The following is a 15,785-nucleotide window of genomic DNA, read 5'->3' as shown; positions in this document are numbered from 1 at the left end:
CCATGGTGATGAGTTATCCAGGCTTCACCCTGGATGCCTCAGCTAGGTGCCCAAAGCTGGGGTCAATGAAGCCTAGTTTGGGGCTGACGGCTGATGGGACTTGTCCCACCCATTCAGACCCTCGAGGTGCCCATTGGCTCAGGAACCCCAGGTGAGATGATCCTTTCCACACCCTCTTGGAGAGCACTTGGGTTGCTCTTCCTTTCCATGTGGGTAGGACGGATGCAGTGACACCTCCAACCCTGGGCAGCCTTGTCTAGCATTAGGTGGGAAGGTTGGTGGCCCTGCATGTGGCAGGGGGGTTGGAGATTCATGACCCTTGAGGTCCCTTCCAACCCTGGCTATTCTGTGATTCTGTGAGTGCTGCTGGAAACCCTCAGAGCTCACAGCTCCATCTGGGTGGAGGTCTGCATTTGTGTGTGGTCCTGATGCAACAGATGGGATGAACAGATGGGACGAACCCTGCAAGTTGGCCTGACTTGTACTGAGTGCTCCATTCTGCCAAGAACCTGACCTAGAGAGTTTTGAATGCACATCTGTGGGGTGGCCAAGCACATCCTCCACCTGTAAGGAGCTGACGGGGTGGGGACCTCTGGTGTAAGCAGACACCTTTGCACTGCTGTAGATAATAGCCTACACTTGAAAAACACCCACTTCTTTCTGTGGAATTAAGATGAGTTGTTTCGTGCTGGGTTGCCTTTGGAAGAGTCCGTGAGACCACGGACCACACTGGCTGCAGAAGAACTTTGAATGGGAACAATTTTTTTCCTGGTGTCAGAGAGGTGTAGACCATCTTAGAAGCTCGTTTTCCCACCAGGATGACAATTCAGATGAGTGGCATCACCAAGACATGGGGAAGGAATACAAGGACTCCAGCAATGGAGGAGAATTCATCTCCACATCCTTTCATTCCATGGATCATCCCCCAGTCCCAGTGAAAATGGGATTTTGTGGAGTGGGATGTGCCTGAGAACCTGGTACTTGATCTGATCTTTTCAATCTCACTGTGCTGTACTGCAGGTGTGAGCAGGAGTTCATTTTTCTGTAAGATGAACACTGCAACCCAACTGTAGCCAAAATGACAGTTTTCTTGTATTTCTCATGCCCATACCATGTGGGTAGTTTAAAGTTAAGCAGCAAATACAAATCCAGTGATTTTATTTTCTATGTTGAAAAACAGTTTTTTTGGCCTTGGGGTCAGCCCAGATGAATCTCTCTGCCACCCATGTGGGGCTGCCCACCCACATCACTCCAGCCCTCATCCCTTCCTAGATCCTGCTAGGCATCACAAAGGAGTTGCCTACAGGGGATGGTGAAATCATCTCACAACTGCCCAGCATGGCACATGAGCATTCAACAAGCAGAAGTGCAGAGACCAGCACCTGGAGAGGAACAACCCCAGGCATCAGGACATGTGGGGGACACCCAGATGGCAAGCAGCTCTGATAAAATGGGCCTGGGGGTCCTGGTGGGCACCAAGTTGAGCAGAAGTCAGCAATGTGACCTTGCTGCTGAGAATGCTAATAGCATTCCTGGCTGCATCAGGCAAAGTATCACCAGCACATCAAGATTTCTGGTCATGATCATGTCTGGGCAGCTTTTGAACATCATCAAAGAGGAGACTCCACAGCCTTTGGGCAGCCTGTGCCAGTGCTCCATCACCCACACAGCACAGAAGTGCTTCCTAAAGGCCAGAAGGAACCGCCTGCATTGTGCCCAAGCAAAGTCAAAGTGTTGTATTTGAAATTATGGCTTCTCTGGCAATCAGTGTTAAAAAAACTGAGACTGAGAAGTACAAGAAAGCCCAAACCCATTCAATTTAACAAACTGCCCTGCAGCACAGCCCCTGGGCTTCTTGCTGGAAGAGAAACCTGGCATCCTCCTTTGGCATGGCACAACGTCCATCAGATTGTGATGTGCACTGCCCCAGCTGCAATCACTGACAGCTGCAGATTGAAAAGACATGACCTTCAGCAAGAGCAATAGATTTTTCAGGACCTGTGTTTGCAGTACAGACCTGGACTAAAGACCAGGACAAGTACATAGAAGGGCGTAACACTCCCAGGACTGGAGCTCTTCCCAAATGCTCTGCTGGACTGACCCAGTCCTGAGCACTCAGTAAATAATGCACCAAAGAAGAGGCAGGTTTTATCAGTTTTATTTAACCAATGAAATTCCTACTGATAACAATGAAAGTAATTTCAGCAAGTATAAATGCAATACAGTTTTAAACAAACCCCATTGTTCCGTACCTATAAATAGATTTTTCAAAACCTCATAAAAAGTGCAGATTTATGAATTGCTGTTAAAATGTTAATACATGATTCCTTTGTTTAAAAACGCATTTTTGTCTCTTAACTCACAAAAAAAGTTCCTTCTGCATCTGTTCAGATAAATTCAAGTCGGGTAACTTAAAAACTAAAAAAAAAAAAAATAAATCACACGCACAAAAAAAAAAAAAAAGAAAAAAAACCAACAACCCATCCCAATAGGTCAGTCTGTCCTCTGCAACAACAAAAAAAAAAAAGAAAAAAAAAAAAGGAAAAAAATATACCAATCAGCAAAAACAGAAAAAAAAAAATGGTAAAAGCTGCTGTGGACACCCACAGTTCATTCCTAGCAGCTGCCATGCCTTGCAGGCAAACCTCCGCTACAGCACAGACCCTGCGAGCTCTGCCCAGAGCTGAGGGCAGGCAGCAGCCCCAGGGACAACGCGGGGACGTGTCCCTGTGCCACCCATCGCCCAGCAGAGAGCAGAGCTGCAGGGGACGTGGTGGGACGGAGCAGCAGGATCAGAGCTTTGTCTTTCTTCTTCTGTCCCCAGACAGGGCAGAGCTGGCAGCAGCCATGGAACGAGGCGCTCTCCGGCCAGAGGGGAGAGCTGACGTCAGCGGGGAGCTGCCTGCCTGCTCTGGGGTGGCCCTGCACCGTGCTGCTGCCAGGAGGCTCAGAGCAAGGCCGTCTCTGGACAACCACCTGAACGGGGAGCAATGCCTGCCCTTAGCAGCCAGCCTTTGTGGCCATCAAACCAGAAGCCCATCTGCGTACTGCAGAGAGGCCTGGGAGCTACGCTCCCCATCTCGGCCTGGCGGGCTGACCGAGCGCTGGGCCGTCTGTCTGCCTGTCTGTCTGTCCTTCCTCACCAGCAAGGCTTCCTCAGCACTTGGGTTGCTCTGTGCAGAGGGGATGAAGTGACCTGCTGAGGCGAGGAGGGCCGAGCCTTGCAGCTATGGGCTGCGCAGGCATGGCCCGACACGGCTGGGCATTGCCAGCTCAGCACTGCCAGAGCTCCTCCTGCATCGACAGTGGTATTCCATCTACAGCAGGGTCTGTTTAGCACGAGCAGTTTAAAGTGGCTATGTTTTATCAAGTTTGCTACCTTATGAATTTAAAAAAAACAAAACAAAACAACAAAACAACCCCCCCCTCCCCAACAACTATAAATACAAAGACTCTCACTCACCAGACGCTCGCAGCCGGTGTGAATCATAAACTGCATCAATATTCTGTTAAAAAGCTTATTCTACTTAAAACTATACATAGTACAAGAGATTGAAAAGTGGCAGTGGTGTACGGCCGCACTGCCCGCCCAGTGGCCCACAGTCAGGTGCTTCATAGAAATCAAGGAGTTACAGTAACAAAGCACGGGACTGCAGAGCCCATCACAGCTTCTGATTACACTGCATACAAAGTACCAAGGGAAACACAAAAAAGAACTGGTGTTAATACTGATGAATTAAAGAGTAACTATAAAGATCAAAACAGACGTTCACAGCATGCTACATATATTGCTCACAAACTTTTTTTTTTTTCCTTAAAAAAAAAAAAAAAAAAAAAAAAAGAGGCTAATACAAAACAAGAAGTTGGCAGTCTGATTTTCAGTTACATCAGATAGAAAGATAAAGCATATACATTCATTATATAGCTCTCCAGCAAAAGGAGAAAGGGTAAAACTGAGAGATTTCAAGTTTACAGAATTCCTATTTTTTTAAGCTACCATTTCTATCCAGTTCCGATCAATAGCTGTGGAATATTGGTGCCTGTGCCTCCTCACGGAGTCCAAGGGATGCAGCCTAATCATTTTGGTTTCCCTGTGGGAACATCTTTTTGCCCTGGATGCTGGAGTGTCTCATAGGAAAACAGAATCATAGAATGGCTTAGGTTGGAGGGGACCTTAAAGCCCACCCGGTTCCAATCCCTCTGCCATGGGCAGGATTGCCATCCACCAGATCAAGCTGCCCAGGATTCCATCCAACGTGGCCTTGAATGCCTCCAGGGCTGGGGCACCCACAACTTCTCTGGGCCTCCAGCCCTCCGCAGCCCCACTGGCCTGCCAATGGCTGGGGAGGGAAGCAGAAAGGCTGGTTTGCATCTGGTGGCACGGCATGAGCATGGAGTGGTGAATGAGGAACATGCTTTATGCAGCCACATGAGAAAGGTCCCCTTCCCCTCTCCATCCATGGAGTAAGAAAAGGGAAAAACTTTCCATAGCAGCTCGGGGTTTCATCCTTGAGGAAATCTAGGAAGAAGGTATTTCCTACTGCCTCCTCTACGCATGGACATGCATCTGAACCTTTTAGACACATCAGTGAAGCTTCTCCAACTGACCGAAGCGTCAACATCCTCCTATATCAGGTGTATCCCCTCCAGAAAGCCTGTTTTCAATTCCTACAGCAAGAGCTTCTGCCCACATTTAGTATATTCATTGGCAACTTAAATATTGGCTCTACCTACTGTAACAAGGGCAGAATTTGGACTCCTATCTTCCAGGAGCTCTGATCAACACCATGCATGCATCTCAAATAACTACCCTAAGTTTGCAATCGAAGTCACCCCTCGAATAAATGAAAAACCCAAATCCATTTGTTCTGAAGGCCATCTGTGTCTTCCAATTACGGGGAACACAGCTTGGGAGGGCCCTGTTGGTGCCTGCCCTATTCCCATCCACGCTGCACAGGAGCAACTCAAAATTCCCAGGACAACACCCTGTAAGGAGCCTGCCCAGCTCAAAGGCTCAAACGGGTGTGTTTTGCCAAAGAAAGCATTTTGTCAGTGGATCCACTGGATTATTCCTCTAATTCCACAGATGGAACATGATGCAATACTAGCAAAAACTACTTCAATGTTTTAAGCAAGTACTAAGTGCCATACTTTACACTAGATTCAGATTTCCTGCCCAGAAATAACCTGATCCTGGAATTAAGTGTTTCTGAACAGGAGAAAGGTCCTCTGAACTCAGCAATGAATGGTAATGTAAGAACTGCATGTTGTTTTACACTGTTTTACAAGGATATGGCTGTAAGGCTGTCTCTGCAAGATTGCTGCGGGCTGTGAGTTAGGATGATAGGAAGCTTGTAAGGTGGGGTGGTGGCAGCAGGCTGAAAAACAACAGGTTTTGCCCCTGGTGAGCAGCAGAAGAATTAAGTGTCTGCAAGAGAGATCTGATGTGGACAGAATGAGCAGCTGCATGATGGCATGGGCAAGAAAACTTGCTCTAAGAAATAAATGAACACTGTTCAAGATGCACCTCAAGTTTCCTCATGTTACTGTGCTATTTCCATCTCCCACCACTATGATCCATGCAGTAGGTATGAAATGTCAAATTAATTTTCAATTGCAGATAAAAAGCTACATTTAAAATTTCCAAAGGTGAAAAAACAGGTGGGTGCATCTCTTTAGACCACCATACCATGCTGGCTACATTAGGAAGAATAAAGCTAAAGCTCAGGTGGGGAAAACTGACATTTTTGTCCAGCTCTTGGAATGACAGTTAATGGCAAACCAATTCTAACAGATATATTCAGATCAGTACTGGGAAAGTTCCTTTACTATGAATCCAACCCCACCTCCATTTTGTGCAACAACATCCCTTATTTAAGGGAGAAGGATCTGAACACCTAAGAAAAGCATCTGAAAGAAAATCAGTTGAATTTAAGAAGATCTGGAATACCTTCACCTGGCCAAAAACTCTTAAATCCTGGCACAAGCTATCCATTTGCTAATGGCAGCTGATCTTTTCTGCAAGCAGAGGTGAAATAATCCAGCTCTTCAAAAAGGGAGTCCAAACTCTGGAATATGAACTTGAAATGCATGTCGATGTCCATGGAAAACACACATGCATGAGAAACAAAAACCTGTTTTGCAAGAGCAGCAGCTTACAGTTTAACTTCTTTTGGAAAGATTTCTCTATTTTAAGCCTCCCCAAAAGCCCATTTTGTTAACAATTGCTACAAATCACACGGATCTGCTTCATATTATTCCCTCCTTCTCTATGGAAACTGCTTGTATTCTATTGATCGTAGGTGATTAAGTATCTTTAAAAATCTGACTCAAAAATGCAAGTGGGCACCCTGTAGAATTTTGCTGAGTGCTGAGTTGCTTAAATTCCCACTGAAATTCTGGCAACATGCTGCTCTTCCCCAATCTCATGAAAGCATCTCTCAGCATTGCTACAAACAAAACTACTACTGAAGAATCTGGTGTTGTGACCTTCTGCACTCAAGTGAGAGAGAAGCAAAATGTGTTCTTCTGTGTTCTGCTCTAATCTGTTCTAAATTTGTACTGAGCCTTACATTTATAGTTGTTCATAACATGGATTTTCCTGTGCTTTAAGGACTTTTTTAATACATGGGAAAAGCTGATGTGGCAATCTGCTAGTTCTTAAAGCTGAAAGTACATCCTCTTCATTTTAATGAAGGCTTTAGGATTTTTGAACCACTAAAAATAAATCCATCTACAGCTTACCAAAGTTTTCATAGGCTACCTCAACACTACTTTCAATAGCTATCTCCCAAATTCTACCTCTGTTTAAAATGGTCTCTGCTCCAGCATGATGACACTCTCGTGATGTTCAGCTGCAGGCAGAATATTCTGGGAAATGCAAATGTTTCTTCCAATTAGTATCTTTTCCACTTCTCTTCATTACCAAGAAAAAAAGGAACAATTTCAGTGATAATGTACTCTATCAATCAGAACACACATTTTACAGTGATTCTGCAATGATAAGAAGCTGTCCCAGCTCAAAAGCTCTATTCCCTACTTACATTCCCTATGCTAGCTAGTTAATTTGTACCTAACGAGCTTTCTCTTCACAGACAAGAGACTGCACACTTTGTTTTACGTTGGTCACAGCTGGGATTTTGTGCACTAACATTAATGCTGGTAAATATCAATTCCAATAAAGGAACGCAGATGGAGAGTATCTACACTTCCAACAATTACTGTACTCTTCAGAATAATATTAATGATCAAAGCGTGAAGATTCACATTCATGAGTGCTTTCAAAATACAAAAAAATCCAAGAACACTTGCATGTGAAAATTTGGCACAGTGTGAGCCCAAAGCATGCATGAAGCATATGGTAGAACTGTATGACTTTAAAGACCTATTCTGAACAAACGTCTATTAAAAATCATAAATCTGAGTATAAAAACTAAGCTATAAACTGTTATGCTGTAAATGCCATACTCTGGAAAAAAATGCCACATGGAAAACATTTTCAGAAGTTTCAAGTTTGCTTTTAATATTAAAAAAAAAAAAAAAAAGGAATAGCATACTACTTGACATTTCCTACAGTGGAATGTCTCGCAGGCCATATGTGACTCGATATGGCACTTAAAGAAAAAGATTACTGATTTACTACAAATTTTATGGTTTCTATATTTCAAATCTGCTCATGTACTTTGCTCAGAAGGCATCTGAGTTGGCAAGTATATTTCATAAGGAAAGAAGTAAAGGCACTCATGTTTCCAAACACAAAACCCAACCTACTCAAAGAGCCTTCGCATTTCTGAAGGGAAACTAAGAGGTCGTATTCCTTACCCAAATGTAGTTTCACCTCCTTTCCAGAGCTCAGCTGTGCTTCTTGAGAAATACTTGGCTTTTCAAAGCAAAGGAATTTAAAGTAGTACTGTACAGTTCTCATCACTTGAAAAAAAAAAAAAAAAAAAGCAGAAGTATTGCATGAAAAGGCCTCTCAGAAGACCTGCTGTATGCACAAAAGCCATTCGGTGTGGCCACTACACTTACAATAGGTAGGAATAAGAAAGTTAATCTAAGTTCATATATCTTCATGTCCTAACACTTCTGAGGAATCTCTGCAGTCAGCTATAAAAATAAACACATCTGACATTTTATCCAGTGATCTCTCTAGAAGAGACTCTGATGCTGTCTATCAGATAGTTGTCGAAATAGCCAACATGACAGAATTTCAGAAAAGAAAGAAAAATTACTGATTTCTTCCTCAAAAGCTTTCCACATGCAGGGCCTGCAGTTGGAAAGTGCAGCCAAGTGTACAATCATTCAGCCTTCCCAGCTGGAGCAGATGGACAGAGAAGGTAAACTGACATGCGAAGTCACGGCACAGCCTCGGGAAAAGGGAAGCAAACCAAGTTCAGATGCATACTGGTCCACGATTTTCTCAATGAAAAGTATGACTGCACTGGTAATATTATCATTTTTCAGCAACTATTCTCTAATCAACAGATAGAAATCCTGTATTATCTCCTAAAATACCACGGAATATTAAAAGTAAACCTATCCAGTTAGCTCTGTGTGTATGCAATGGAAAGAAAGGTCACTCTCCTCTAAGCACTATGGAAAGTCCAAACTGAGAGACAAAAGTTTATGCAGTGACAACTTACATCCTACTGGGTAAGCTTAAGCATCTCTTTAGGCACTTCACTGGTTCATTAAATGCAATACAAAATAAAGCTATAAATATCAGCATTTTGTGCTCTTAAAACTAGTCAAAAGCAACAGAAAACAGCACAAAAGTGTGACATTTTTGGCAGCTTATTTCTTCCCTTCCCCAATATTACCAGTTGTCTAAGAATGCTTTGTTTTGGGGATGCTTTGGCATCTCAGTATCAGGTTGTCTTAAGCCACAAAAGCCAGAACAAAACTGCTAGGCCTTAGACAATAAAGAAATTTGGTTTTACAATTTCTTTATGGCTATAGAAGAAGGACACTTTAGCAGTGACATGATAGGGAAAAAAGCTTGCTTTTTTTAATATTGCACTTTTCTTTTGTTCACCCACACTAATGCATAGAAACTTTTTAAGCTTTGAACATTAAAACTTCATGCTATGAAGAAGTTATGGGAAATAAATTCCTATACATCCAATACGACAGAACAGATATGCTAACCTTCCTTTACTTTCCTTACTTAAAACATTGAGAAAGAAGAGAGTGCAAGAACCCCACAACCCTATTTTTGGTCAGCCTGTGTATCAGCTTTATAGGTGCCAACTCAACAAACTGCAACGTGTGATGAGCATGGACATTGTAAAGACAACTGAGGGTGGCTGTCAGTGAAACAAGATTAGGCATGATTCAAACACAGTAAGTGTAGCTGAAATGGCAAATTGTGAGGGCTCTCCTCTTGGGAAGAGACACAATAAAGCAGATGACTTTTGCACTTCAGTAGCATGCTGTAGAATTTGTCATGATTAATTTCACATTAAAGCGTGGTCAAGGTTTGCATCCACATTTCACATCACCTTCAATTGCTGTAGTAAGACAGTGACTGGCAGGCAGTCTCCAGGAGACACAGAAGAATCCAGTGGGCAATTCAATGCAACACAGCACGTGCATCTCTGTCAGAGTTATGAGCTGGTGGCACGCTCTCAGAACAGGCAGAACCAATCTTCTGCTGGACTCCACTAATCTGAAAAATGATTGCTTGGAAAAGAAGTCTCTAAGCACTTCACTCCCTTGCTTAAAGAACAAAGCGCTAGAATTGAATATAATAAAAAGAGTTTTAGGATTCTGACCACCGTGCAGAAATCCAACCGGAAACAATGCAGAGTAGTGCTCCTCAGTGTTACTTTTGTTATCATTAGTAATGTTAAGCATCAAGAAAATAAAACACGTCATTGCACATTACAGCCGTCAAGAAACACGGCTTAACTTTGACACTATAGAATCGAATAACCTGATGCTACATCACAAACAGCTTCTGGTGTGTATCTATTTCAAAAGGTCTTTACATACTCAGTAAAAATTCCTTTACTCCCTCCCAGTGAATGCTTCAGGTTAAGTGACGAGTTATGGCACGAAGGGCGTACAGAAGTTCTGCTTGCATACGAGCTTCCATTAGAAGTAGATTGACGTGAACCTGTTAGGAATTAAATCAGACGTTTAGTTCACCCCTGAGTGCCATATCATTTCTTTATGCCACCGTCTGGAACCTTTAGTAAAGTATCACACCAAGAAATGAGGTCCTTTCTCCCTGTATCTGCTGTAAGACTCCAGTTCCTTTTGGGACGATGTCCTAGGAACTAACTTCACCTGCTTTAAGGGACCTTCAATCTGAAAAGTCCCAACAAAACCACTTCTGTACCCTAATGGCATACCTTTTCACTAATAATGCTTTCTTTGGTTTCCTACCACTTATGAATGCCATATAGGAACACAGAATAAGGAACAGTTTATACATCAGACAGGCAGGCACGCAAGCACTGAACCTGTCAGGAAGTATTTAACTTAGATATCTGAAGACATGTTGACAATTTTATTGATGAAAAGCACTGTGAAGATTATATTTATATGGAATAAGCTCTTTTTTGATCCACAAATCCAAAGCATTGACACGGTTGACTGAATCTGCATTCCCACGTTTATCCACATTTCTATTACAGATGTCAGTTCAATTTTATGCAGAAGTCACTCAAAGTAAGAAAAAACACAAAAAACCAATCGATACTTCCAGCACACTACCAAGTATTTTGGTAAGATTGATATTTAACATTCGATGAATTAACCTCATTTGTTTTTCTCTAGTTACAAACAGTTAGTTTGGGAAATACAGCCATTTTTAGGAGTCACAGAATGACAGAACGGTTTGGGCTGGAAGTGAACTTTAAGATCATCTAGTTCCGACCCCCTGCTATAGGCAGGGAGTCACCATAGTTTCATTTATGAACATGATGTGGTCCTCTGTGCAGCCAGTCTGGCTGTGCAATACGTACCTTCTCCGAGTGCTTGAACTGACGCCAGTAACTATCGTACATGCGCTTGGTAGTTCTCTCTGGGTAGCAGGTCACTGTCTTTATGTAAACCTTCAGGCTGCGTTCAAGTAGCTGATTAACTTCTCCATAATCATAGTCATCATACCTACGTAACAAAGGCAGGAATTCTCTTGGACATACATTCTTAAAAGCACGGTCATTTGCAGCATTAACTTCTGATCTTTTGCAGGATTAAGTTTTTATGCTTAGAAATTCAAGCACTTGTTATATATGCTAGAATACATTCTGCTAACAGAGGAAAGGCTCGCTACTGGGATGCTGTCTTTTCTGAGCAGAGAATACAGGCTGGTTTCAACCTGATTCATAATCATTTATATGACTCATAATTATAAAACATTGAAAAAAAAAGCTTTACTGACACAGCAGAGAAACCACTCAACTTCCAGACTGAGGTACTACCTCCACCTCTACACCCAGAGTCTAAGATGATGCTTCTCACAAAGTTCAATTTTCATTTGGTGCTGACAGAGTTCTGAATGTACTCCTTAGCCAGGGGTTTTCTTCCATACCTGATTCCATACATACAGTGGACATAGTTAAATAAAGCTCTTCTTAACGTAGTCGTATCAACATCTTCATGTGTTGCCATAGTGTTATACGTGAGGTTATACACCATCCGGAACTTTTCATCGAGGAGATGCCCAATATCAGAATAAAGCCTGTTTACGAGGGAAAAGCCATGATTTTCCCAAGTATAGTCCTGCAGGAGAAAAAGGAAAGCAATAAATATACAAAGGAAGTGAAGTCCCTGTGTGACTCTTTCAACAACTCAACACTTTTTGTTGTCTGTGAGTAGCTTTGTTCTCCTCCAAATAATTGCACTTTGAATCTTTCATTGATATCACCTGCTCCATTCTGCCAGGTCTCCTTGTCCATGAGTATCACATCACAACAGCCCAACAGCTATCACCATCCTATGTGAGAAAAAAGCCCCAAGCTTGTTCTGAAGTGCAAAGGCAATTTTTCACTGCCTGCTCTGCTGCTGTGATCAGTGCCATTCTGAACAAGATAGACTTGCAGAACTTAGAAATTTATTCCTCTTGGAGGCTTTAGTGCTTAACTCCAAGCAGAAGTGGAGTATGCACTTCCATCCAGGATGTACAATCATTGGGCAAAGTGCTGAAAAATCCTGGAACAAAGTAATAAAATGCAGGTCTTAGCCAAGCAGCTAGATTGCAAGAGCAAAAGTATGCCTGGGAAACCTTTGCATGGTGATTGCATGGCATCAGCAGCAGAGGAGAATGACCCTGTATGCATTAGAGCAGTGTACAACCACTCTCTGTGTTGTGGTTATACAGAACATGTTAGTTTGCCCACATCCTTGGCAAGCGTTCCATTACTCCATCACAGATTCTCTATAACTGAGGGCATCATCTCCACATCCTTCTCTGTGCCTGGCTGTTTTCCAGAAGTACTGAGGGGTAAGGGCTCCATTCACTTGCTTTAGAGCTCATCTACCAGATTGAACCCCTGGTTAGGAATAAGGGAAGTATCAAGAAGGATAACATTCAGCTGCTTAAAACTGGAATTCAGTTTCATCTGAAATGCTCCAGGTCCCATTTGACCTCCAGTTGCCTCCAAACGACCACAAAGTTTGGGAGCTATGCCTTATCTACCTGGCCCTGCAGAGATGTCAAGTACAGCCAAGGGACGTTATAAATGCTTCAAAAACAGAAACCCCAAGATGGGGCAAAGCAGTGCTTACTGACAATAGCTGATTTATAGCAATCCTGCTAATGTTTTAAGACATTCTGCTGTGTGTGAAGTACCTATTTCTATCATGGAATTTAAATGCACAGACACAAATGATAGTCTTGTTTCAACAGAATAAGGTTTGGATTTATTGCAGAGTTTTGTGATGCTGCTTCAATTTAAGCAGCATTCATAGCAGAGTATTTGGATGGCTGTGGGTACATACATCGAACTGCTTTAGAGTAGGCCATACTAATAAAGTCAAATTACTAAGGTGACTCCTTTGAATATAGGCCAGAAGCTGTCCTGTTTATTTAAGAGCAGAGACATTTTAGATCCAATTTCAACTTTGGTTGAGTTTTTTTCCATGGGAGCCTGCTGTTCCTAAAGTATTTAAGCAGTATGTTTGATTTACAGGCTCTGACTCTGCCTTATTCTTTTTGGCAATATCTACTTACTTCAGACTCATATGAAGACCACAGAGTAAATTATCCAGACCAGCAATGGCTGCTATATAGCTAAACACATTTCCTGAAAGTGATCACAGATTTTTTATTTTAAAGTCTTGGATACATCTTCTGACCATGGAGTTATCCTGCACCTACTGTGCTTTACTTGAAGTTCTCTGTTTCGGTTTAAGATTTCTTCCATTCCTTACAATTTATCACTAGACTGCTTATGAATCTACTCTATAACCTGGAACAGAACCATCTAGAAAGTCTCTGCTGTATCATATATTACAAAGAGGCTTATGAGTCTGGTCATGGACAAAGATACCATATGTAAGACACGGTACAGACAAAAGACAGTTCTTTCAACAGCACTGAATATTTATATATTCATAAAGAGTCAGAAACCTCAGTGTTACAGTAATCATATTTAAGAACTCTTTTTCTTTTCAGACATTCAAATTTCAGTGCTGTGGTGCATCTCCAGGAAGGATTTCACCAAATCACTCTCACAGACACAGACAGATCTATTCACTGATAACTCAAGGCAGAGAGCACTTGATACAAATGGCAGAAATAAAGTATATTTCCAGTATGGTCTTTTTCACATTTGAAGGGACAAAAAAGGATTCTTTCTTCTTACCTTTTGCTTTTATTCTAGACCTAGTGATACGCTTTACAGTTTTCAAGTATTAATTTTGCTAATACTTGGAATATGACTGAGAATGAAATCTCCTCTTGTTTGAAATTTACAAATTGTAAAAGACTGATTGCTGGTAAATGAGATTTCAAGTTATTTAATGGACCATAACAAGAAAAAGCACATGTAACAAACATGTCCCACTACTTCACCTTGTCCTGCAATGACACCTGCTTATATTCTTTGAATGAATGTACTTTAAAGAGATGCTACCTGAGCTCTGAATGTTGGCAGATGGTCTTCTCCTCGCCGTGCAAAGTCTTTGTACCCAAAGCCAGGATCTTCAACGTAGCGGGAGACATCTGTAGAAACTATTTCATCATCAAATGCTGTGAGAAAAAAATACCAAAATACTTTGCTTCAGGCAAGCACAGGAGTCAGCTCTGACTTCAAGTTACCACTCTGCTGCAGCACTAGAAGGCAATTAAAAAATGTGCAAAGGAAAAGAGTGGTATGAAGGAAGGAAAAAAGTCCATCTTCATCTGCTTGTATGGAGTCCGTGCTTCTCCTGGAGTCTACGTATCAGCCTACACTGGACATCAAGATTACTTCTCCAAGATGGGAAGAGATAAACTAAACTTCTGGAGAGGTCCTCCTCTTTCAGTTCACTTCTGAGACAGGCTAGGTATCTTAGACAAGATGAATCCTGTTAGTAAAGTTATTATTAGAATAAGAGACAGAAAAATAATCCTGTTGACAACCAGACTGTTATGCTGAGCAGGTCCAGAATTACACCAGCTCTGATCTGTAACAACCCAGAATAAGAGCAACAAGGAAGCAATGCAGTACTGCACTTGTAAATATCAACAGAAGATTACATGAAAGCGAAGAGCTCTATAGCACAGGCTGAAATTCTGCCAAAGCCCCAGTAACCAGGCATCTTCAAAGAGCTCCAAAATGTGTCACTAAGCAAGTGTAGGTTCTCTATCAGGAATCAATCTTTCCCTCCTGAATAAACAGGTGGCCTGGTTGTGTAACTACCTTTGCAGAAGTTGACTACTGCATAGCTGACTGCATTTGACCCTGATGTTAAAATCCTGGCCTGCTTCCACGTGCATCGACAGAACAGTTGCCATATGTCCACTAAAAAGTCGGTTGGCCTAAGAATTGCAGAAGTGCTTTATCTCCTCTCTGCCTCATTAAACAATCAAAACATAACTGCGTAGGAAGAAGATTGAGCAGCATCTGCTAAAGCAAATCCTCAGCGAAGAATTTAACACCTGCATACATACACCCCTCTCCCCAGCAATGCTGGATTCCCTGGAAGGGTACAAGGCATGGTGCATGCAGACTCCTCACCTCAAACCCAGCACAGGAAAGATTAGCAGCAACACCAGCAAAAAAAAAATCCCTCCTAGCCCAAACAACACCTCATGCTTAAAAGCTTGAGTGGCAGAGACTTCCTGAAGTCCCAATTTGAAAACGAAACCGCAGTGGGTCTCAGTTCATTGACACAGTTGAGACTGTCTAAGCAAGAATGGGCAATGTCCACTTCTAAACATCCAACTATGTGTTGGTGGAAATCTGCTTCAGAGCTTTTGGATATTCTTAGAAAGCCACAAAACAATCACTGCCAACTCACAGAACTCTCCCTCCCTTTTGGGCTTGGTTCACAAAACCTGAAGTACCTCAGATGCGTTTGTTCTGGCTTGTATTCTGAACAAGAAGAAGCAACTCACCACCAGTGCATATTTGATTTTCTTACCAGATTCTCTTTGAAGCGACTGATATCATTAAACTCACATTGTCCATACAGTTTGTGGCATTTTATGAATTGTTCCTCAAAGAGATAAAGCTATGATATTCAGGCAACCTTTAACATAAGGAGATGGCTGGAGATTCTGACTGTCTTAACAATCTTCTTAAAATGCTTTCTTGGGAAAAAAAACCTTGGTGTCTGTACAGATCACTTCA

The 15,785-nt window shown here is 42.2% G+C and overlaps 1 protein-coding gene across 4 annotated transcripts in view; it reads right to left on the bottom strand.

Annotated features, from left to right (window-relative positions):
- Window positions 1–2,142: 2,142 nt before the first annotated feature.
- Window positions 2,143–15,785, bottom strand: part of SESN3 (sestrin 3) — a 44,119-nt gene continuing 30,476 nt past the window's right edge. Inside the window, exons 7-11 of one of the 4 annotated variants that reach the window (XM_090134015.1) lie at window positions 14,085–14,200; window positions 11,540–11,730; window positions 10,971–11,115; window positions 9,994–10,117; window positions 2,143–9,733 (exon numbers count right to left, since the gene is read on the bottom strand). In XM_090134015.1, the coding sequence (XP_089990141.1) occupies window positions 10,031–10,117; window positions 10,971–11,115; window positions 11,540–11,730; window positions 14,085–14,200 (539 nt within the window). In that variant the 3' untranslated portion in view covers window positions 2,143–9,733; window positions 9,994–10,030. Of the gene's footprint in view, window positions 10,118–10,970; window positions 11,116–11,539; window positions 11,731–14,084; window positions 14,201–15,785 lie in introns of all 4 variants that reach the window. The other 3 variants (XM_090134016.1, XM_031616136.2, XM_090134017.1) reach the window with 3 other exon arrangements.

Source organism: Phasianus colchicus, chromosome 1, assembly GCF_987193195.1.
Source record: "Phasianus colchicus chromosome 1, bPhaCol1.hap1.1, whole genome shotgun sequence".
NCBI lineage: Eukaryota > Metazoa > Chordata > Aves > Galliformes > Phasianidae > Phasianus > Phasianus colchicus.
Note: the sequence above shows the minus strand (reverse complement) of the source record. Positions and strands in the feature narration are given on the sequence as shown.